This window comes from Phyllobates terribilis, unplaced genomic scaffold (assembly GCF_046119375.1).
Source record: "Phyllobates terribilis strain yellow unplaced genomic scaffold, ASM4611937v1 Scaffold_11__3_contigs__length_659146591, whole genome shotgun sequence".
Classification (NCBI taxonomy): domain Eukaryota; kingdom Metazoa; phylum Chordata; class Amphibia; order Anura; family Dendrobatidae; genus Phyllobates; species Phyllobates terribilis.
This window is the reverse complement of record NW_027362771.1, coordinates 471,379,950-471,404,609: the sequence shown is the minus strand read 5'-3', so window position 1 is coordinate 471,404,609 and position 24,660 is coordinate 471,379,950. Positions and strand designations below refer to the sequence as shown.

At 39.8% G+C, this 24,660-nt stretch overlaps 1 protein-coding gene across 1 annotated transcript in view; it reads right to left on the bottom strand.

Annotated features, from left to right (window-relative positions):
- Window positions 1–59: 59 nt before the first annotated feature.
- Window positions 60–24,660, bottom strand: part of SYNM (synemin) — a 49,158-nt gene continuing 24,557 nt past the window's right edge. The window contains exons 2-4 of the mRNA XM_073653333.1: window positions 21,576–21,700; window positions 12,481–12,554; window positions 60–9,727 (exon numbers count right to left, since the gene is read on the bottom strand). Of these exons, the coding sequence (XP_073509434.1) occupies window positions 5,586–9,727; window positions 12,481–12,554; window positions 21,576–21,700 (4,341 nt within the window). The 3' untranslated portion in view covers window positions 60–5,585. The remainder of the gene's footprint in view (window positions 9,728–12,480; window positions 12,555–21,575; window positions 21,701–24,660) is intronic.

Here is a 24,660-nt window from a genome sequence, read left to right as displayed (position 1 = left end):
ATTACTGTATAATAAACTGTAAATGACGAACATCAAATTTAATGAAAGGACACCAAAAATGAATTTAACATCTTTAATAGTCAAACAGAACAAAAAAAGTGCAAACAAAAGTAATTGATTCACATATGAAAATACCAGATAAAATCCAAACCTGTCTAATAGCAAGTGACACAGCAAAAGAAGCCATTCTTTACAGGAGTCCTCTTTGTTCAAGACACAAAATTTAAATTACTTAACGATAAAGGTGCTGACACTTTGGAATATACAGAACAAGATGTGAAACATTAGGTTGTTGATGATAATGATGACAATATATGTTACTGTATTATTCTTACTGCATACACACATTAATGCAGCAGATCGTATAGACTTGCTGCAAACAATCCGAGTGTCAGCACTTCTAGTTCTGAGGAAAATAAACCTTACTTCTTGAATCTAGAGAACCCCTTTAAGCTTGATTAGTATTCATCACTATATAAGTTACCGATTCACTGTCCATGTGATTATATGTAGGTGTACACATTGCTTAAAAGGGTTGCCCACCTTTGTCGCCTTTTTTTTTAACTTAAATGCATGTATTTGGGGTTAAAAATCATTTTTGCAATTGGGTTTTAATAAACATTTTGCACCAGTTGTCTTTTACAGGCTGCACATTCCAGTTTGATGTTGTCTATGGTCATAAATCAGCTGGGAAGACTTAAAAAAAATGATTTATAAAAGATTTACAAATTCTCCTGTCTCACCATCATAGCGGACTTACTGACAGATTCTCAGTTAACTCATTCTACAGCCTGCAATAGACAGTACAACCAAGAGGCAGTAGAAAGCAAACTGTGCAAAATTATTAATGAGATCCAAACACAATAATTAATTTTAGCCCCAATTACATGCATTTAAAGGGGTTTTCTGGCATTAAGCTACAAGTCTGCATTCACTCTATGTGACTGCAGACTTGTGAATCCTCACATTGCGCTCACTGCAAGCTGTGAGGATTCTCCGGCTCCGAGAGTGGCGGCCATGTGACTGCAAGTATGTGATTTGCATATATGCGGTCACGTGCCGACTAGACATGCGCGGTCTTGCTCAATGCAAGTGTATTGAGTGAGGCCGGAGATGTCTAGTCAGAATGTGACCAGAAGTATGCAAATCGCATATTTGCGGTCACATGACCCCCCGCTCCTGGCTCTGGCACTGGAGAATCTTGACAGTACACCGTGCGCGTGATGTGAGGATTCACAAGTCTGCAGTCTGCAGACTTGTAGCCTAAGGCTGGACAACCCCTTAAAGTAAAACAAAAATCCCAACAGATGGGATATACATACCCAGCAATTGACAGACTTTACATTAGATAAACACAGAAAATGGCAGCATCTGCTATATGTAAGCATCACATAGACATTAGGTGAATATATTCTATTGGTTATGTATGCTGCTTAGATAATAACGTTGTGTGCTGCACATCCATTCACATTACAAAAATAAATCTTTTTTTTTTACCAATATATAACATTTGGCTTTTGTGGAGAAAAATATTCAACACAATGGGCCACATCAAAACTGTCTGAGAGTAAAACTGCCCATAGCAACCAATCACAACTCAGCTGTCAGTTCATTAACTGCTCTGGAAAAATGGAAGCTGCGCTGCTATTGGTGGCTGTTAGCAACAAAGCCAGCTTTACTCTGAAACAGTTTTAATAAAACAGGCCTTATGGCTCTGATGGGAAATTGTGGCTTTCTCCATCAGGCTCCATGTATACGAAGGTGTTCTCCCCTAAAAGCATTGTTTCGAGGGGACAGGATCTCCAAATATACTGAGCCAAATGAGACTGTACAGCAGTGCACAATAGGCGCATACAGCGCCCGTATAAAGGCTCCATGCACCAGGATCTGAATTGTGCAGGGGGGCTTTAAAGAGGAGCTGACACTTGCCATAACTTTTTTTTACCTGGTGTAAATGCCGCTGTTTACGTAGATTTTTGGTTTCTTTCCTATTGTCTGCTCTTCGCTGTCCTTAACTGTGTGAGTCTTCTCGAGGGCCACAACCAGTTGGCAAAAAATGAATTAGGTTTATAAACATGGGAGAGGCGGCAGCATTTATACCAGGTAATGAAAAATTACATCTTTCTGGCAAGTCGCAGGTCATTTTAAAAACAATCTAGATGAAAGGTTTCACCTTCACTTACATCCGGTGAGAAGTGTGAAATAGACTCATGTTCACATTGAGTTTTTTCAAGAGTTTTTCGGGCAGAAACTCTCCAAAAACCAAAATGTGTTCGAAAACCAAGAGATTTGATTGGAGAATTTGAGGATTTCAGGAGTTTTTAGAGCAGAAATTCTCAGGTTGAATGTATCCTAAGGCTATGTACACATGGGGTTTTTAGAGAATGTAAAAAATGATGATTTTTCTAGTGGAAACCATTTCAGGACACGCTCTTTCTTTCAGGGGTAATTTGTTTCCTGAAACGTTTCCTAAAGTGTTTTTGCAGAGTTTTTTTCTGCCATTTCATTGGACAGCGCCTAGATTGGAGCGAATTCCATTAGGAGATGCTTAAAAAGAGTCAAATGCACTTTCTTTTCTCCGTCTTTTCAAAACCTCAAGCTAAAGACAAATGCTCAAGAGACTGAACATTGAACAGCAAAGTGGCTTTACAATAGAAAGTAATTAAAAGAGTCTTCATAACTTTTTTTTTAGCAATTTTTCAGGCGTTTTTTTTTTGAGCGAACCCACACCAAAAGGCTCTTCACAAAACTCCAAGTGCACATACCCATAAAGACACGTTGGTATTCTAGGTTAGGAATGGTAATTACATCTTCCAGCAAGCAAAAGTGGGCCACCTAGATCAAAACTCTGAGAAATGTGGCTTTGTGTCCTGTAGAAATCAATCAGCGTGGACAGGTTACATCATCCAGAGCCACTTTTTCTATGTTCTATGAATGGTGAATGCATGTGCAGGAAAGTACATTAATCCCTATAGGGTTAGGTATTTTGTCCATTATTTTGAGCATTAAAATACAAGAACAAGCTTTTTCAAACATTGTGAAATACGCAAAGCTCACCCATCTGAAACAAGAAACATAAACATGTGGCCCAGAAAGACTTAGAACTAAGGCAAAGCTCCACTTCAAGACAATGCTTAAGAGAAAAGGAAAGTATTCTCTATTATATACTTATTAGTTAACTTTCTTTATTATCAGGTGGCAGCACGATTTAGTTCTGCAAAGCATTGGATTGTTGAGAGCAAAAAATGGTATCCAGCAGAAGGTGCTATAGCCTGATCAGTCCTTTATATTTGCATATTTAAGCATATAGTTTTGGAATCAGCAAGACCAAATATTAAATATATCATATTATACATCATATTATCTGTTCAAATATCTAAAAGAAAGCAGGATATCATCTTGGACCCCCATGATATCCTATACCCTTGGGTATCATGAATTCTCCACACTGAGTCACTGTGTCCTAAGTAGTAGAACTACATACTCAGCATATGTCTTTCTCCAATTTTAAATGATAGATCTTTAATATATGCCTCAAGTTATCGAGTACTTATGCCCTTATTTGTTAAAGAATTAATGAGTACATACTGTATGCATTTCATATAGAATAATAATAACTGGCAATGTGATTTCCTCCCTAAGTCGTCATTAGTACAGTTATTTGATAGCACATTTTAGGATACATAACATTCCGTTCTGTCACACACAAGTGACAGTGTCTGCCACTTGTCCTGTTTTAATCATTTCACATCACTCATAAATATGACAAATATTCACTGACACCTGAGAAAAAGAATCCCAAATGAAGACTTATTCACAACAGTAATAACGTGACACGGCTAAATGCTCTAAAAAAAAGAAACTCCTATTTTAGTAAATACTTGCTTTAACCTATATAGTAATACTGGAGTGTTTTCTTAGAATTGTGTATTGCGCTGTTCAATGTAAGGCTAAGTGCACATGTTGCATATTTGGGGTATGTTTTCCATGCAGATTTGTGTGCAGAAAATCTGCTGCAGAAGGGTGTGTGCACACGTTAAGTATTTGGTGGGGAAATTTCTGCATCTCTTGGCAGGAAAAATGCAGAGTAAAGTAGGTGTTTTTGATTCATTTTTAGCATGCGTTTTTGTTGAAGATTATTCCCAGATCTGCAACAAAAACGCTAAGGGTATGTGCTCACATCAAGTATTTGGTGCAGAAATTCCTGCACCAGTTTTGCATCTCTTGGCAGGAAAAGCACAGAGGCAAAAAAACGTGTTTTTGCTGCGTTTTTTACTTGCGTTTTTGTTGCAGATTTTTCCCCACTCATTTTAGCAAAAATGCTGAAAGAATTGACATGCTGCAGATTTTATTCTGCACCAAATCTGCTAGGAGAAAATAAGCGACATGTGCATGAGGTTTCAGGATTCTCATTCACTTTGCTGGCATCAGGAAACTTTTTAGGTGTTGTGACAAATCTGAACTGGAAAAAAACCCAGCAAAAACGCAACACGTGCACACAGCCTAAAAGAATTGACATACTGCAGATTTTTAACTGCACCAAATCTACTATTGATTCATTCACAACATCTACATATGTTTATGAACTCTTAACTAGTGTTCAGCGAATTTGTTCGGCATTTCAAATTCGGGTTCGTGTTCGTGGTTCCGGTTTGTTCACGCCAAAAAAAACGGCTCCGCCCATGAACGTCCCTGATTTGCCACGCTGAACACGAACCTGAATTTGAAATGCTGAACAAATTCGCTGAACACTACTTTTTACTAATCCAATGCACAAAGCCAAATATTCAAATCCAAGTCTGCCAAGATTTTGAAACCTACAAACTGATCTCAGTCCTGCTGCTTTGTTCTATTCCTATCCACCATGATAAACAGTCTCAATGACATCTGACCTTAAATTTTACAGACATGTTATCTGCATGATCTGCATTACCAGACTACTGTGTCACCTTACAGAAGCAATATATTTACTGCTATCTGACCTATATATAGAGTATTGCCTGTCAGTTGAAGTCAATCATGATCCAATTAGGACATACTGTATGTTAAAGAATAACAAATGTACTTACCGTATGTACTTATTTTTTTAATTATGTAGTACACCTATGAGGTGCAAACGGATACTGTCCTGGCATAAAGCAATCGTCACGTCATTTCTGAGTGAATATGCATATTTTGCTTTTTTGTGCTAGTCCAGTTCCCAGCTATTTCTTAAACATGTACCTATTACCATGCACGAGGCCTCATTTCACTTCTTAGGAAAACCCCTTTAAGTTTGAGAATAATGTATAGATTTCACTTGCAGATCCTTCTGCTTACAAGTTATGTTATAAATTGCTAGTTTTCTCCTCTACATTCTGATTAATGTTAATACTAAAATGTCTTAAACAGTAGCAATCGTGTGACTGATCAAGCTATAGAATGAGTAACACATTACAAAAATGACTGAAGTCAAAGCCTTAAGACTGTCTGAATGTATTAATGGGCTCTAAAATACTCTTTTCAGTGGGTTTGCTATGCACATAGTATGACATATATGTTATGTTTAGAGTTCTTAGCATTCATTATCTTTCCATAGATTCATTTTAAAATGAACGTTGTAAATAATCCTGGTCAGACTCCTCTTCTTCTTCCTCATCATCAAGATAAACAACAGCCACTTTCTTATCATCAGACACCATGTGACCATGGTGGACTATTCTTTGCAGCTGTACAGTTCTGTCAACTTCTGACGTATCACCAATAACTTGGTGGGATGTGATGCTATAAGGGAGCTGAGAGACACCAGCAATTTTTTCCTCACTATATCCACTTTCTGCCACCACTGAGTCATCCTTTAATTCACTGTATGACTGACTAAGTTCTCGCTGTCCTTCTGTAATCACCATACTGGTTTCTGGGGCTCCATCTTGTCCTGTGTGCTTTGTGGCAATTTTAGTTATATCCATTTGAAATGTGAACGACTTCTCTGTTGGACCCAGCTTAATGTGTTTGATTGACCTCTCACTCTCAGTGGAGTCTCCAGATGGAGATGAGACAATATACTCTGATGATTCATAGGATTCTCTAGTTGGTCCTTCAAAAGTGATATATTCTGATATATGACTATCAGGAGAAGCCATTGGTATATGTCTAATAGGTATGTTTTTATCTTCTGCATGGGAACCATCTTCTCCTCTAATTTGAAAATTTGGTGAGATGCGGCCTTCAAAAACAATTTGCTCTCTGCTTGGACTCAATTTAATATGGTGGACAGATGTGTTGATACTGGACCGATCATTTGACTGAACAGCTGACTGTGTATCAGAGACATAACCTTGGTGCTTAGTTTGTTTTGCTATATGGACTTTCTGAGTTGCAAAGTTATATTCAATAGGAGTACTTTCATCATTGGCATCTAAAGTGATACTAAGCTCATTAGGTCTTGGAATAGATTTTTCTAATAAAATTTCCTTGCTCATTTCACCAGAGTTAATTTTAAAATGTGAGACAGATTTACTTCCACCACCCACAGAATCATCAACCTGAATTGTTTTCTCTTTATCTCCACTCTGGTTTTCCTCAATAAGCAATGTTTCATAAGCGTGGCTTACACTCTCCGCAGAGTCATCTCTAACTGTTGAGCCTCCTGTGACATTTTGTCCAATGCCCATTGTTTTGAAAATAGGTCCGTGAAATATAATCTGTTCTGCTTGAAAACTTTCTGTTGGACTAATTTTAATATGTCTAATAGATCTATTCTGGTCTGAGCTGTCTTCTGTATTGTTTACAATGTCCAGTTTAAGTGTTTCTGAAACAGGACCCTCAAAGATTATCTGCTTCTTTGAGAGCATTTCCCTGGGTCCAATTTTGATGTGATGCTCAGACCTGTTTATTTCTGTTGGAGACAGTTCACAAGCTGAGCCAAGGTTGGATCGAGTGTCCTCATGTGAGATTTGCTCATGATTGCTAAGTTCGATGTGTTTTATGAATTTACTTACATCAGAGGAGATTTGCCCTATGGATAGTTCTCTTGTAGGACTGAAATGGATACTTGTGGCAGCTGGCCCTTTGACACTGATCTCTTCAGTAAAATGTTCCTCACCACTATTTGCTCCTGTCGAGTGATATGTTTCTTCATACTTATCAGATTCTTTTGGAAATGTAAGATTTTCATTTTGTTTATGAAAGAATGATGGTAAGTCATCAGATGATTTTATATTTGAAGTATGTATGGTTGTCACCTCACTCTCCTTAGCTAGCTCTAACATATCTAAATCATCAGCGTCTACTGTTTGTGATACATTAATTTCTGCTACAATTGTAACCATACCACTTTCTTCAGTTTGTCCAACCTTTTTGATATCCACGGCCAAACTGCTGCTTTGAGTTAGATCTTCTCCAGCTAGTGCTGACAATTCATCAACAAGGTCTTGTGGAAGTTTTCCTTGTAGACAATCCAATGCCCCTTTCAATTTTTCCTGTGGATCTTTAACATCTTTTGATAAAAGTTTGATTATTGATGTCTTCATTTCTTGTGGCACTTCAATTTTTTTCTCAATTACAATGCTTTCAATGTGAGACTGTTCTTTGTCTTCATTGCTCAGTCTATTTTCCGCTCCATCAGAAGTATCTTTACTAGCTGAGCTTTGCTCAGTAACCATGGCATTTTTGAGAAGCTCGCTCAAACTTTTGCGACCTTGGGATCCTTGTAGGAACTCATCTTGCCAAGAATACTTAAGATGAGACTCTTCTTCTGTGTGAATCTGACCTTTTAGAGTCTCCTCTTCGTCCTCCATTTCTTCTAGATATGGATTATCCTCGGGAACATAAACAAAGTAATCTGTGTCCTCGTCAACATGCTCGCCCTCTGTTATTTCTTCAACTTGAGATGGACCTTCTCTGAGCTGAGTTTCATCTTGCTGCCTTTCTGTTGATATGGGGGTATGTTGTTCAGAAGTAATTGATTCTTGCATATTGTAGTTATCCTCTGCCTCTTCTACATGAAATGGGGTAGGAAATTCTCCCTTGTCATATTCGATTGTTCCAAATGATTCCTCAACTATCTCAACGTTAATTGACTTTCCTGTCCCTGTTTTTAATCCAGAATGAATTACATTTCCTATCCATTCTTCTGCTTGTTCTCCAGACACATCCTTTAAAATTGTTTTCTTTGTTGTTCTGCTTTCTATTTCCCCAGGCAAGCTACCAATTGATCCTGGCATAGATTTTGGTGGTGACTGAACAGTTGTTGTATTCCATAAATCTGTTAAGTCAGGCTCATCAAACAAATCAATTTCTTCTGTTGTTTTAGACTGCAAAAAAATTTGAGTTTTTACAAAACCATCACCACATTGCTCTTCCTTTTCCATGTAGGTTACATTAGAGTCATCCAAAGCAGTGGGTTGCCCTAATTGTCTTAGAATATCTTTGACTATAGCTTTCTTCCCACTATGCTCTGAGAAATTATCTGCCCCTTCATAAATTTCATGTGGTTTAAACACCTCTTCATTTTTTACAAAAGTAGTGTCTTCGCTCACATTAATTTGTTTAGAGTTCCCTGAAACCCTGCTGTGTTCTGTATATTCCACATTCTCTATTTCTGATCTATCTTCTCTTTTTCTTTCTTCATAGTGTATTGGAATATTCAGGACAACTTGCTCTCCCTGAACACTTTTTCCAAATATGGTTGTTCTAGATCCAATGTCCTCCTGTTTCTTCTCAATGGAAGAAAGTCCATCTACTTTTCCAATACAAGTGCTTTTATCATCCACATCTGTATGGCTAGCATTTCCTTGTGCTTTTTCCCCCATATAATTTTTTTGTGTACTGATTTCTGTTCTTCTTGCTTCCAGTTGTATTGGTATTTCTAATATAATTTGCTGATCTGACTCTGCTGATTCTTTTTCCCCAAGTACAACTGTTTTTATCACACGAGTGTTCTCGTGGATGTCAAACTTTGATCCTCCTACAACATTTACATCACCTACTTCAACGTTTTCTAACTCCTCCTTTCTTTTTTTAGCTTGTTCTCTTTTTTTCCTTTCTTTTTTGACGGGAAGCTCTTGCTGTTTATGCTCTTGAACCATCTCTTTTTTCACTGATTCTGCTACACTTGCTGCTTCTTCACTGATTGTATTTTGTTTGTTGCTATACTCGAGATTAGTTTCCAAGGTTTGTTCTATTTGTTCCATAGGCTTTGAAGTTACTTTACGTTCTTCAATTACGTTTGTTTCTAAAGTCCTTTGGGAGACAGAATCCTGTTTTCTATCTTCTGTCCCAACATTTACATCTACTTTTTTGGCCTCTTTGGAATGAGTTCTTGGACGAGCAACTGGTTTAAGATCTTTTACTTTCTCTTCTTTTTTTGTTTCACTTATAAGTGTTGACTGGGTTGATGAAAATGGCGTGATTACTGCCTGGTTTGTAAGGTGCACTGGCTGATGAAAAGTTTGTGGGAATGCAGCCTTGCTTGACATGTCATATCTTGAAGGAAAACCCATCTCCCATCTTCCACTTCTGTCTTGAGTTGCATTTTCATATGCATGTGATACATAAGAACTGCTTGTATTACCCAGGTTTGAATATTTTGATCTAATTTGTTGTTGCGGTATAGTGCGAGTTAGGAATCTGTCTACGTTTGTGGTGTCTATATTTCTTCTTTTCTCCTCTTTGCGTCTTATAATTGGGTATTCAGTTGCTCTTTGAGAGTATTTTGTTGATTCCTCAAAGGATGATGTTACATATCCTAAATAAAACATACCACATATATGTTATGTAGAAAATTAGAATACATTTTAGAGAAACATGGTTTTGTGGGCATTTTTTTTAGAATAATATTTATATTTATTTATTTGGGGGCATTCTATACTCAGAAATAGAAACAACAGGACATTAACATATTCTGCTTATGCAAAACATTATATTCAAGACAGGTATTGCTTTGTTCCTAATTTAAAAATTATCAAAATGTATACATTATGTACTTAATGCCAAAACTATGTGGGCACTACTTATAAATAGAAAGTTTAGCAATGAATTTAGCAATGTTCATGATACTTTTTGCTAAAACCATGCATACAGGTATAAAATATCCATAGCTATACTGGAGAGCTGAATGGTTTTCACCAAATTCATGTGATATCACCTTTTTAATAATTCGCTTCATCAAATTGGACTCTAGATTATCTAAAACGTGTTCTTTGGATCACGAATTGGTGATACAACGCTCATCTCCATCTACCAGTTTGGTATAAGAGAAATGATTTCTTGGATCTATTTTCATGGTATGCAGTCAATGAAAGTAACTCAAAACACTACATGATACAAAGACATTCTACAGAATTGTGTGGTTTTCTGTATTACAGCTTTCATAAATAAAGAAAGAAGAATAAAAAATGATTTGCTAAATTCAGTGTTGACTAACTTGACTGGCCTGCAAAGAATCCAGTCAGCAACCTTATGAAACATTTTTAGAGAGAACTGGAACATTGGTTCTGAGTCAGCCTCCACCCCAGTTCTTATCTCTACTACAGCTTTTGTGGCTGAAGTCCACACAGCAAGATTAATAACAATGGGGTAAGCACCTCTATACTAATGTGTATGGTTTTGGAACTCAGAAATCATAAATGTTTTTGCCCACGTACTTATGGCCATGTTGTATATATATACAGTACAGACCTAAAGTTTGGACATACCTTCTCATTTAAAGATTTTTCTGTATTTTCATGACTTTGAAAATTGTACATTCACACTGAAGGCATCAAAACTATGAAATAACACATGTGGAATTATATACTTAACAAAAAAGTGTGAAACAACTGAAAATATGTCTTATATTCTAAGTTCTTCAAAGTAGCCACCTTTTGCTTTGATGACTGCTTTGCACACTCTTGGCATTCTCTTGATGAGCTTCAAGAGGTAGTCACCGGAAATGGTTTTCACTTCACAGGTGTGCCCTGTCAGGTTTAATTAGTGAGATTTCTTGCCTTATAAATGGGGTTGGGACCATCAGTTATGTTGTGCAGAAGTCAGGTGGATACACAGCTGATAGTCCTACTGAATAGACTGTTAGCTGCTTTTTTCTTGCCATAATACAAATTCTAAGTAAAGAAAAACGAGTGGCCATCGTTACTTTAAGAAATGAAGGTCAGTCAGTGCGAAAAATTGGGCAAACTTTGAAAGTGTCCCCAAGTGCAGTGGCAAAAACCATCAAGCTCTACAAAGAAACTGGCTCACATGAGGACCTCCCCAGTAAAGGAAGACCAAGAGTCACCTCTGCTTCTGAGGGTAAGTTTATCCGACTCACCAGCCTCAGAAATCGCAGGTTAACAGCAGCTCAGATTAGAGACCAGGTCAATGCCATACAGAGTTCTAGCAGCAGACACATCTCTACAACAACTGTTAAGAGGAGACTTTGTGCAGTAGGCTTTCATAGTAAAATAGCTGCTAGGAAACCACTGCTAAGGACAGGCAACAAACAGAAGAGACTTGTTTGGGCTAAAGAACACAAGGAATGGACATTAGAACAGTGGAAATCTGTGCTTTGGGCTGATGAGTCCAAATTTGAGATCTTTGATTCCAACCACCGTGTCTTTGTACGACACAGAAAAGGTGAACGGATGGACTCTACATGCCTGGTTCCCACCGTGAAGCATGGAGGAGGAGGTGTGATGTTGTGGGGGTGCTTTGCTGGTGACACTGTTGGGGATTTATTCAAAATTGAAGGCATACTGAACCAGCATGGCTACCACAGCATCTTGCAGCGGCATGCTATTCCATCCGGTTTGCGTTTAGTTGGACCATCATTTATTTTTCAACAGGACAATGACCCCAAACACACTTCCAGGCTGTGTAAGGGCTATTTGACCAAGAGGGAGAGTGATGGGGTGCTACGCCAGATGACCTGACCTCCACAGTCACCAGACCTGAACCTAATCGAGATGGTTTGGGGTGAGCTGGACCGCAGAGTGAAGGCAAAAGGGCCAACAAGTGCTAAGCATCTCTGGGAACTCCTTCAAGATTGTTGGAAGACAATTTCCGGTGACTACCTCTTGAAGCTCATCAAGAGAATGCAAAGAGTGTGCAAAGCAGTCATCAAAGCAAAAGGTGGCTACTTTGAAGAACCTAGAATATAAGACATATTTTCAGTTGTTTCACACTTTTTTGTTAAGTATATAATTCCACATGTGTTAATTCATAGTTTTGATGCCTTCAGTGTGAATGTACAATTTTCATAGTCATGAAAATACAGAAAAATCTTTAAATGAGAAGGTGTGTCCAAACTTTTAGTCTGTACTGTATATGCTGGAGAGGGCTGTCTGGGGTCAAAGATGGACTAGTCTCATCTTTCTCTGGCTATGGTCCCCAGCGTTCCAGAGAAAAATATACCTGACTGCAATGATGCAGCCAGGCTCTGATTCATGCCGCCTGCTGTTTGGGCAGCATGGATCAGATAACAAGTTCCCTTTAAAACAGAAATTAGTGACAACTTTATCTTACCTGCAGGCCTGTCCCGAACTGAATGTTCTGTCAAGATCACTGTGCCCTTTTTGCTTTCGGCCTCCAGTAGTGCTCTGTGAGACAAAGACCACATGATTAATCAGAAAAAATAGTGTAAAACTATGAAAATCAAAGCTGTGTAATATGTAAAATAAATAAGGTGAAATGCTATGTTTACATGCAGCAGATATCATCCAATGAGTGATCTTCTGTTAAAGGGAACCTGTCATGTCATTTTCATAAGTTAAACTGTCCCCAGGTTGTTGTTAGTGATGCAATGTGCGTCACTAACATGCCTTTTCCATGCAAAACATTGCTATGGTCATTTGCCAAAACCACTTTATATTGTTATAACTTACTTGCTCGTTCAGTCATAGGGGTGTTCTTTACTGTATTTAGTCATACTGGTCGCCGTCCACTCAATTTGAATCTTTAATTCGCACTTGCCCACTTTTAATTTATTATCCAGGTTGCTCAGGATATTTGTGAGAGTGCGCAAGCGCAGGTAATGTGTCAGGTTAATCCGCGCTTGCCCATTGTGCCTGGGGTCCCCGCGCGAGCGCAGTCAGTGAAGCTGTGGACTCAACACTGGGGACAGTTTAACTTATACAAATGACATGACAGGTTCCCCAATAAAGGAAACTTGTAGGGAGGAGGTCGATGCCTAAGATGGCTCAATGTCCCTCTGCCACACAGCAAGGCACTATAGTAGGCTGGTGGAGAGGTTACAAGTCTTGTAGTAAGGCACAGTAGCTTCAAATTCCGCCCATAATGTATTGTTGTGTTCTGTGGCTGCATCTAATGCTCTGATGGTTATCACAGCCTCATCCTACACTTGTACGCTTCATAAATTATCTTACATGAACTGTTTTAAAGGAAACCTGGCACCTCATTAATGCCACCCAAACCACGGACAGCATGGATCAGAGCCTTGGCTACGTAATTTTTCACTGAAACTGTCACGGGTGTGTCAGACAGTTGCCCTGCAGTTGTTTGCAGGAGAGCTCTACGTTTGGCATTACAGGCATCTTCTTAGAGGCTGTCTCTAGGACCAAGCGGCTACCTCCCTCTGGCTAATTAACTCCCTGGCCTGGGTGTATAAATACCTGGTGTGTTCTAGAGGGAGGTGCCGGCGATATTCATTACTACCTGTGAAGGCTTTAGGAAGAGTAGTACTTTGTCCTCTCTGGAGCTTGAGGACATGTGCGCATTTGTCTGGAGTCGTCTAAAGCTAAGCTATTTCCCCCTGTTTGTCCTTCCTTGTTGTTTATAGTGTTTAGTGGAGATCGACTAGTGCTCATCTCCTCCCTTCCCTAGCCTGAAGCAAACGCCAGGGAAAGACAGGGCAAGGTACGAGTGTGGCGATTGGTGAAGAGCCAATACAGGGACGTTAGGGGAGACAGGGTGACACTAGATCAACCTAGGAGGTCTCCACTCCCCCCCCCCTTTCCCAAGAGTCTGGGCTCCGTTTTCCCTCTTCCCTTTGTGTTGCACTAAATCTTTCCCACACCTAGCGTGACAGAAACTCTCTAGCGTTTCAGAGAAAATATAGTTTGAAGGTCCGATCGGGACCAAAACTGCCCCCTGCCAGCTTCTTCCAGCGCCGCTGCAGATGACTGACAATATTACTTACTGGGCTGCTTAGTGTAGTTTTGGTAAAAACACTGTTTTATCAGCAAGGGATGATCATTAAATAACTGATAAACCTGCTGCCAGGTACTCAATAGTCAAGCATATTCATGAGTTCTATATAACCCCACCTCCACCACAGATTGGCAGCTTTCTGCCTATGCACAGTGTACACAGAAAGCTGCCAATCAGTGGTGTGGATGGGGTTATACAGAACTCAACATTCAGATAACTGGTAGATCTGCAGCAGAGAAAACAGTGATTTTATCAAAATGACAGCGAACAGACCAGTAAGTGACACATCACTGGAATCAGGGTCCCTGCCCCTACATGTTGCTGCTCTCAGATGGAGTAGCAAAAACCTGGTGACAAACTGCCTTTAAATGTTTTGAGAATGTCCCCTTGACTGCACAGCCAGTGAGCTGTTAGTCAAGCAGAGGAAGGCTTGTAAAGTGCTTTGACACTCCCAGAGCACTTAAGTCTCATTTGCATATAAAATAAAAGTATGATTTTTTTCAGACAAGTAGCAACACATTGTAGAAGTAGATGAGATTAACTTTCAGAGAGCAACATGACCAAACAAACAGTTTGGGGTGGGCGGTAAATCCTTTTGACAGATTTCCTTAAATCTTAGAAATACAGGGAATTGTCCAAACATTACACATTTATTTTTATATAAAGTCTTAAGGTGGCCATACGAGCTAAGTTCAGCAGAGTTTACATGTCTTTTCAATGGGGAGAGGGGTGACAGAGCTGTAGAAAAAGACATGGATCGCACATCCCAATATTCATATTTTGATGTAACGCCTCTCGGCAAAAATTTACAAACTGAACAGGTTCTTTGTTTAACATTCTGATCAGACTGTATGAAACCTACAACCACGTCATGGTGAACCTCTTAGTGGGTCCCTAGCCTGAAAGGTGCGGCGCTGTGTGCAAACCATTGCAGCGACCATGCTCCAGCAGGGCGGGCGGCCTGGTGCCCCACAGCACCTATGCTGCAAGACTGAGTCCCCATGACTCCAGGCCGCACCGCCTCACCGACACCTTATGTCCTATGAGAAGAAACAGATCAAGTATTGAAATTCAAGATATCCAATCATATTTTCCCTGGCATTGTGTGGTCGGAGTAAAGTTGTCAGGCCTCTATAGACATTAAGTAGTCGATGGTCCTAAATTGGTTGGTTCAGCTAACTTTGTACTAAGATATATGGGCAATTTGAGAATAACAAGACATCTGTTTATAGTTAATTAAGATTTAGAAATGTATGATTGAATACATTTTTATATTTTCACCCATAGAATATATAGCGAATTATGTAATGGAACCCAGGGTTCAATTTTAGCTTCAGGCAGCAATACTTTTGTCCAAATGATGAATGATTGACAGATGGTTCGGAGGATCTGACTACAGTTGTGAGTGTTTTGTGCAGCCATAGAGAACTCTAAATAAGAAGTTGGACCTCATACATGTGGCAACAGGGGCTAAGAACTAATCTGAAGCTTTAAGTCCTGAGAATGTAGACCCAAAATAAAAGCAGACTCATATGTGACACCATCCTACTGGGATTCGGAAACTGACTCACTGCTCTCTGACTAGAGATAATGTTTTTTCAGCATGTGAGGTGTGAACAAAAAATGATAGCCAGCATACCAACCACACCCAGAGGGAAAACGACAGCCATTAGCACTGTAACATGAACCTGAGGACAGGTGGTTGTAGAAGTGGGGAGACTCAGTTTACATTTGCCTCATGTATCTCTACCGGCAATGAACATAAATAATAAAGATCATTCAAACGGTAACAAAAAGTGGTTAAGAGCACCACGTTACCAGTAAACACAAGGGGAAACAGATTTATATCCAGCCATAAATGCAATGTATTGCAGGGGTCTAGACCTCACCTCACTGCTTATATTTAGTACAATGCACCTTGCTCCAGGATTAGGATCATGAAAATAGTATGGAGAGTTGAGATTGCACTGCAGGACATATGTATGTCATATTTTATGCTCCGCAGAGGCCATTGAGGTGGGTGGTACTTATAGCCCCTGAGCCCCAGTTCCAAATGTGTATCAGGACACCCCACCTACCATGCATCATTCATAATGCTGAAAAGTAGCAGAAGAGGCTTTGGGCTTCCCATGGCCATGACTAAGGATATATCCCACCAAGGACAACATCTGCAAGGAGTTTGTATGTTCTCCCCGTGTTTGCGTGGGTTTCCTCCGGTTTCCTCCCACACTCCAAAGACATACTGATGGGGAATGTAGATTGTGAGCCCCAATGGGGACAGTGCCCCTAATGTCTGTAAAGCGCTGTGGAATTAATATCGCTATATAAGTGAGTATAATAAATAAATATTGCGCTTTGGAAACACTTTTGAGCTATGTCTGCTCACTACTTTCTGCTGGATTTTACGACTATTTGATAACTGAATAAAGAAGTTTTTAATCTGCAGCTTTGGATACTTCTGCTTTTACTTCGGTGCTTATCAGCCATGGCTCGAGAGATTTATCCATGCAACCAGAGAGAACAAGTTCATATACAGGGAGCTGATATAATCCTGTTTATATATGCCATACTATGCAGTGATGGCAGTCATATTTGGGTGCTGTTGACCACATTTCTACGTTTCTATGATGGTCGTAACAATTGAACTCCATAGAATTCAATGGCATTTTCAGCTAAAGTTTTTGTGTGACGTATATTTTATTAGGAGATACTATGTTTGATACATCTTAGAAAATTCTGTGTCTAGGTGTAAAACTGTCAAGGTGTGTTCAGGAGAAGCTCTGAAGAATATGAAAATTCATGTTCTATACCATTTTTGAACAGGTTCTGCAATAACAAGGAATATCTCTACCTTAACCAATCACTTCCATTACAAGGGGATAAGCCAATGTCTACACCAAATACACATAACAGAAGACTTGGATATACTGTACATTTAATTAAAATGTGATTTACATACACGGGCTGACTAACTGGGGAGCCAGTGATATGTTGGTGAGCCACTAAACAAGGGTCATCCCAGGACCTTCAGAGCCTTGCCTACTGTCTACCACTCCTCCCCAACAGACCACCCTCACATAGTATTGGAACCTTATGCCCTCCTTCCCTGCCAGTTTATCTCCCCCTTTGCCCCTGCCCCTCAATACCATTCCAATACTGTGTCCCATTTGCACTGGAAAACATTTCTATTTTTTGTTTTTCATGTCTGTGCCCATTTCTCACAGAGCTCTTCACAACTTCCAACCATACAGTAAATTTCTTTACTGCCGTCCACCAATTCCCATCCATCATATTTTCCATATACCTCACTGGACACGTGGTCACAAAAAACATGGCCACCTTTAAATTAAAGTGTATGTGGATTGTGATGGCCAGAAATCAGTAAAATCAAGTAATATTTGCATTCAGCTGTAGAGTGGGCCTCCAGAATCAATGTTACTGGTCGTCCATAGTCAACCTAGTCAAACACTGACCACGTGGGATATCAGATTTTATTTTTTTTTTGCATGCACAGAGATGAGATTGGCAAAGGGAAGTGTTATTACATCCATAAATGCATCTTTATTGTGCGTGACAGGTTGTCTACTGGTGTTACCGGGGCATCTTCAGTCACACAGCAGCTGAAGAAACAGGAGTTTGTCTATTGCAGATGAAGCTCTTTGGCTGAATCATTTATATCATAAATAAACTAAAAATATAACATGTATATATTCTATTAATGGAATAAAGTAGCTATTGTATTCCATGCCATATAACATGGATCTTCCTGTACATATATAGGCAAGTGTATGCATTGCCAAAATGCCATTATGTATGTAAGATAAATATACTTTCCTACACTTAAAAGGGATTACAAGGTTCATTGACAGTTTTAAGTGCATACAATTCTGTCTTCTTTTTTCTTTTGAGTCATACCTACCATGAGTTATCCTATTGCTTTCTAACAAGTAGGGACATCCTATTTAAGCTGTAGGATTCCCTAGGTTGCACATATTCCTCTGAAGGTACACTATATGGACAAAACTATTAGGCATCTCTTAGATATTGAATTCAGGTTTGTCATTCCGTCCCATTGCGACAGAAGTATAAAATCCATCCCATCGCCATGCAGTCTGCCTTTACAAAAATTTTTGAAAGAATGGCTCATTCTACAGAGCTCACTGAATTTGAGCCTGGTTCTGTAATAGGAGCAACAGATGTAAAAAGTCAGTTTGTGAGATTTTTTCCCTCCTAAATATTCCACAATATACTATAAATGGTTTACTGAAAAGTGGAAATGTTTAGGAACCACAGCAACGCAGCCACAATGTGGCAACCATGTAAATTTATACAGCAGACCCACTGCTGTAGCACAAAGTGCATATAAGTCGCCAATACTCTGGTGAAACTTTACACACGTGGTCAAAATTGTTGGTACCCCTCGTTTACTGAAAGAAAAACCCACAATGGTCACAGAAATAACTTGAATCTGACAAATGTAATAATAAATTAAAAATCTATGAAAACGAACAAATGAAAGTCAGACATTGCTTTTCAACCCTGCTTCCACAGAATTTAAAAAAAAATTAAACTCATGAAATAGGCCTGGACAGAAATGATGGTACTCTTAACTTAATATTTAGTTGAACAACCTTTTGAGGCAATCACTGCAATCAAACGATTCCTGTAACTGTCAATGAGACTTCTGCACCTCTCGACAGGTATTTTGGCCCACTCCTCATGAGCAAACTGCTCCAGTTGTCTCGTGTTTGAAGGTTGCCTTTTCCAGACCTCATGTTTCAGCTCTTTCCAAAGATGCTCAATAGGATTTAGGTCAGGGCTCATAGAAGGCCACTTCAGAATAGTCCAATGTTTTCTCTTAGCCATTCTTGGGTGTTTTTAGCTGTGTGTTTTGGGTCATTATCCTGTTGCAAGACCCATGACCTGCGACTGAGACCAAGCTTTCTGACATTGGGCAGCACATTTCTCTCTAGAATCCCTTGATAGTCTTGAGATTTCATTGTACCCTGCACAGATTCAAGACACCCTGTGCCAGATGCAGCAAAGCAGCCCCCGAATATAACAGAACCTCCTCCATGTTTCACAGTCGGGACAGTGTTCTTTTCTTGAAATGCTTCATTTTTCCATCTGTGAACATAGAGCTGATGTGCCTTGCCAAAAATTTCAATTTTTGTCTCATCTGTCCATAGGACATTCTCCCAGCTTTGTGGCTTGTCAACATGTAGTTTGGCAAATTCCAGTCTGGCTTTTTTATGATTTTTTTTCAACAACGGTGTTCTCCTTGGTCATCTCCCATGAAGTCCACTTTGGATCAAACAACGACGGATAGTGTGATCTGACACTGATGTTCCTTAAGCTTGAAGTTCACCTTTAATCTCTTTAGAAGTTATCCTGGGCTCTTTTGTTACCATTCGTATTATCCGTCTCTTTGATTTGTCATCATCAATTTTCCTCCTGCGGCCACGTCCAGGGAGGTTGGCTACAGTGCCATGGATCTTACATTTCTGAATAATATGTGCAACTGTAGTCACAGGAACATCAAGCTGCTTGGAGATGGTCTTATAACCTTTACCTTTAACATGCTTGTCTATAATTTTCTTTCTAATCTCCTGAGACAACTTTTTCCTTTGCTTCCTCTGGTCCATGTTGAGTGTGGTACACACCATGTCACCAAACAGCACAGTGAGTATCTGTAGCCCTATATACAGGCCCACTGACTGATTACAAGATTGTACACACCTGTGATGCTAATTAGTGGACAAAACTTGATTTAACATTTCCCTTTTGTCACATTATTTTCAGGGGTACCATCATTTCTGTCCAGGCCTATTTCATGAGTTTAATTTTTTTTTTAATTCTGTGGATGCAAGGTTGAAAAGAAATGACTGACTTTCATTTGTTCATTTTCATAAATTTTTAATCTATTATTACTGTTGTCAGATTCAAGTTATTTCTATGACCATTGTGGGTTTTTCTTTCATTAAACGGGGGGTACCAACAATTTTGACCACGTGTGGACATCAACAAGTACAATTCTAAGTGTCAGATGGAGTTGTGTAAAGCAAGCTGCTACTGGACGCAGGAGCAATAGAAACGTGGTTGGTGGAGTGACAAATCTCACTTCTCTATCGTAGTCTGATGGACCAGCCTGGGTTTGGTGAAGGTCAGGAGAACATTACCTGGCTGACTGCATTGTGCCAACTGTAAAGTTTGGAACTTGACTGGTCCACGCAGAGTCCTGACCTCAACCCTATTAAACACCTTTGGGATGAACTAGAATGGAGACCACAAGCCACAACCTCTCTCTCATCCATTATCAGGGTCTGACCTCACAAATGCTTTTCTGGATGAGTGGGCAAAAATTCCTACAGATCCATGCAAATTGAAAATATATAATTTCAAGGTAGATTAAGGGGGTAATCATGCTGTTGCTATGTTACAGTAACCGTCCCCCTCTTCAGTCATGGGACATTGTGCTCAAACTGTAATATCAAAGGCTGATTTTGCATTGGGGCCCATAAGCTTCAAGTTATGCCACAAGTGGTAAACCTCTTAATCTGACGTAAATCCTGACAACTCCATTGTCAGTCCTTAGGATAATTAAGCCAAATAATAAAATAAGCCTGAAACACTCATAGGCCCCAGTGCTAAATCTCCAAATGGGCCCCAACTATTATGGGTCTTTAATAGTACTGGACTTTTCATATGGGACAAGGGACCTTTTATGCCCCTCTAGGCTCTACGGCCTAGGTGTGATTGCAACCCTTGCACTATAAAAGTTATATTTTAATTATCCCACCATTTGCTATATCACTTTATAACAAGTGGGCTTGTTTACCTGATATACCCAGCTGATCAAAAAAAAGTGTATCCTCTCTTACCATTTCCAATCTCAGCCTGCATAAAAAAATTTGTTTTCCTGCAAACCTTTCCACAGATATCACAAGTGGTTATTCAGTTTAAGTGGTTACTGTTATGATCTGCTACAAGCACTAAGGAAAGAAAGGAGATCTGTCCCTACCATAGAACTAAGCTAGATCCCTACGATGTAAAGGGGAACCTGATCCTGCGATCAGACCCGCTAAAGTCCTCGGCTAGTCTGTACGAAGACCTATAGATGCAAGGGAGGGATCCCTACAAGAACTAGGGACTGGGATAAAGTTGGACACCTCTTAGCAGAAATTGTAGCAGTAAAAGACAAACACACAACATAGAACATAAAGGTCCGAAGACCTAGCAAAACTGACTGAGAAAGGTAACTAAGCACCAGGCTAGCTAAAGAGTAGAAATTACAATGAAGTCCAGCAAGGCCAGGAGGGTGGAGCAGGATTAAATAGGCAAAAAAGGTCATGTGACCAGCAAGATTGAAAAAACCTAACAGGAGAGTTCTAACAGTTACCCAATGAAATTTAGGTTAGCAGAAGCGGAGACATATTCCAAGTTCACCTTACCTATAAGCAGCCACTTCCAGACTGAGTCCGGTCTTCACTTGCATGAGGTCGTGATAAGCCTTCAGACGCTCTGTGATGGTTAGCGTGATATTCCGTTTTTGATTCTCTAACTCTTCTATTATGATCTGCAGGAACAAATTAATGATCAGCAGTAATATACGTGTTGTCTAATATAATATTTTGTTTTCCAGAAGTTGTCAGGTCAGTTTAGAGTTACAATAAGTTCTATTAAATGGCAGCTAGTCATCAATACTTTGTATAGTACTATTTATGGATTGGATTGTGCACATGACAGAGCCTTAGTATGGAGCTGTGCAGCCTCTGTGTTCAATACAGGTCAGTAATTTTATTTTTACTCATTTATATAGCGCCATTAATTCCACAGCACTTTAAAGACATTATCATCACTTTCCCCATTGGACTCACAGTCAAGATTCATTACCAGTATGTCTTTGAAGGAAACCAACGTAAACACAGAGATAACATACAAGCTCCTTGCAGATGTTGTCCTTGGTGGCATTTGAGTATTCAGCATGAGAGAATATTATATATACATAGATAAAATATAACTTTTAATGATAGGCGTAAAAAGACGATATCTAGGAATCAAAGACACAAATAAACCTTAAAGTGCAAGTGCTTCAAAAGTCAAGCAGTACTAATAAAAAATGGTTTGATCTCACCCCTTAGATGAAATTTCTCAGGACGCAGGAGACTGGTACATCAGGAGCCAACAGTGTCCACAATGGGTACAGGAAAAACGTAAGTATTCACAACAAATTAAGCTCCCCTGTCGTGCCCCTGCATTGCTCCTGCCCTAACAAGGGCAGACCCCAAGTATAAGGCTAAACTAGTGTACCCCACTCAAAAAGAAAGTGTATTTTGTATGCGGGTATAATCTCTATGCGTTTCCTCCCCCGTGTGGGGGACTCATCAGGGGGATATAAGACAATCATGGGTACTGGTTTCTGCAATGGCAGGTAGCCAAAGTCTGGCTAGTGTAATCACTAGCTAAAGTGGTTGTGTCTGTAACACATTCAATCCACCATTTTTAAATGTTCCCCACGTTTACTACCGGTGTCTGAGGTCATTTCCGGTCCTTCATTGGACCGCATTAATAGAGAGGAAGTGTTTATTTCTGTGAGTCATGGCCTTTGGACCGCATCATGGAATGCACGGTCTCATCATTGACGGCCGTGCATTGTGGACACATTATATCCAGCCACGTCATGTGACCAAATCACATCCGGCCACACCATGCGGTCACACCATCTCTGGCCCTATTACAATGTGGCAACGTAATGTGGCCGCGCCATTTCCGGCCGCGTTATGCAGCCAGGTCATTTCTGGCCACGCCAAGCAGGAGCATAATTTCTGGCCGCACCACGCGACCGCGTCACTTCCGGCCGTGTCTTCAGGCCGCATCATTTTCAAACAAGGTGCGGGCCTACTAAATTATGCCATCACGCTTCCGGTTAAAGGATCGGATGTGTTATACTCCGGTTGCGGTGCCCACAACCTATTACAGCCTCCCACTGATAGACCACAATATAAAACCGCACCATTATGGTAGTGATCACAGTAGGTATTGTTAGCTATACAGAACAGACCTATAGTTTAAGTCCAATATGTTAATAGGCTACAGGTTCCATGTACACGATAAACACCCTATATGACTCATTACTGTATAAGGACCGGATAAGGGGAGTAGCAACACAAATAGAATATACAGGACCCTAATTCAAAGGTAAGGTCCACAAGAGGGTTTACTGTGAGAAAAACCAAAATAATTTTGGCCGAAACCGCAACAATCCAGAGTCCCAGATTGCCTTGCGAAAATATATATAGTCACATCTGCTTTCAGGTAGGTTCAATACATAAGCGAGATCAATGCATGAGAAAGAGTCAAAATATGGAGTAGGAGGAGAGTGGGAGGAGACCAATCAGAGAGGGCATGGAGAGAAGGAGAATGGACAAAGACCCATAATTCAAATGAAACAACAATAATTAAGTTGTTCATTGAGGCCATTGGACTGGTATGTATCTAAATGAAAAATTCAACGTAGCTCCCTTTGCAATATGATTTTATCAAAATTACCCCCCTTTATGGGTGGTTTCACCTTGTCGATACCCATAAATGTAATGGCTTTTAAATTCCGGCCATGGGATTCGTTAATATGCTTTACAAATGGAGTATCTCTTTTATTACGAATGTCTCCTACTCTCCTCCTAAACTCCCTGTTGGTCTTGCCAACATAACTTTTTCAGCAGCAGCAGGTGGCCTTATAAATAGCCACTTTAGTCTTGAAGTTAATGAAAGCTTTCACCACAAACGTTTCACCAGTGACATCATTGCAGAATTGTTTACCCACCAGGACATGTTCACATGATACACAATTTCCGCACCTAAGGGACCCCATCGGTTTTACCGGTAACCAGTTCTTACTAGTCAATGGGGAGGAGAAGTGACTGTGTACTACTCTATCCCTCACCGATCTACTTTTGCGGTACTTTATCTGAGGAAATATACTAACGACATCCTTAATGTCCTCGTCCATTCTTAATACACTCCAATGTTTCATGAAAATCTCTTTCAAAGCTGGTGCCCCGTTGTCAAAGGTAGAAATGAGACGGACGGGGTTATTATTCTCATTCGTTCTGTTCTTTGGTACTAGTAATCCCTCTCTGTCTTGTCTTAAAGCGTGGTGGAAAGCTTCCCTCAACACCCGGTCAGGGAACCCCCTGTCACGAAATCTAAGGCACAGGTCATCCGCCTTGTTCTTAAAATCTTCCATCCCTGAGCACTTTCATCTTAGCCTAAGGTACTGACCCTTGGGGATACCCTTTTTCAGGATAAGGGTGGTGGCTATCCCATCTCAATAAAGAGTTAGTGGAAGTAGGTTTGCGATATACAGTGGTATGCAAGGAATCTCCTTTTGCAGATTTAGCAATCAGAATATCAAGGAAAGGTAATTGGATAGGGTTGATTTCAAAAGTGAACTGTAATCCAATAGTATTATGGTTCAAACATTCAATGAAAGCCCGAAAGGAGTCCTCAGTATCTCTCCAAAGAATAAAGGCATTG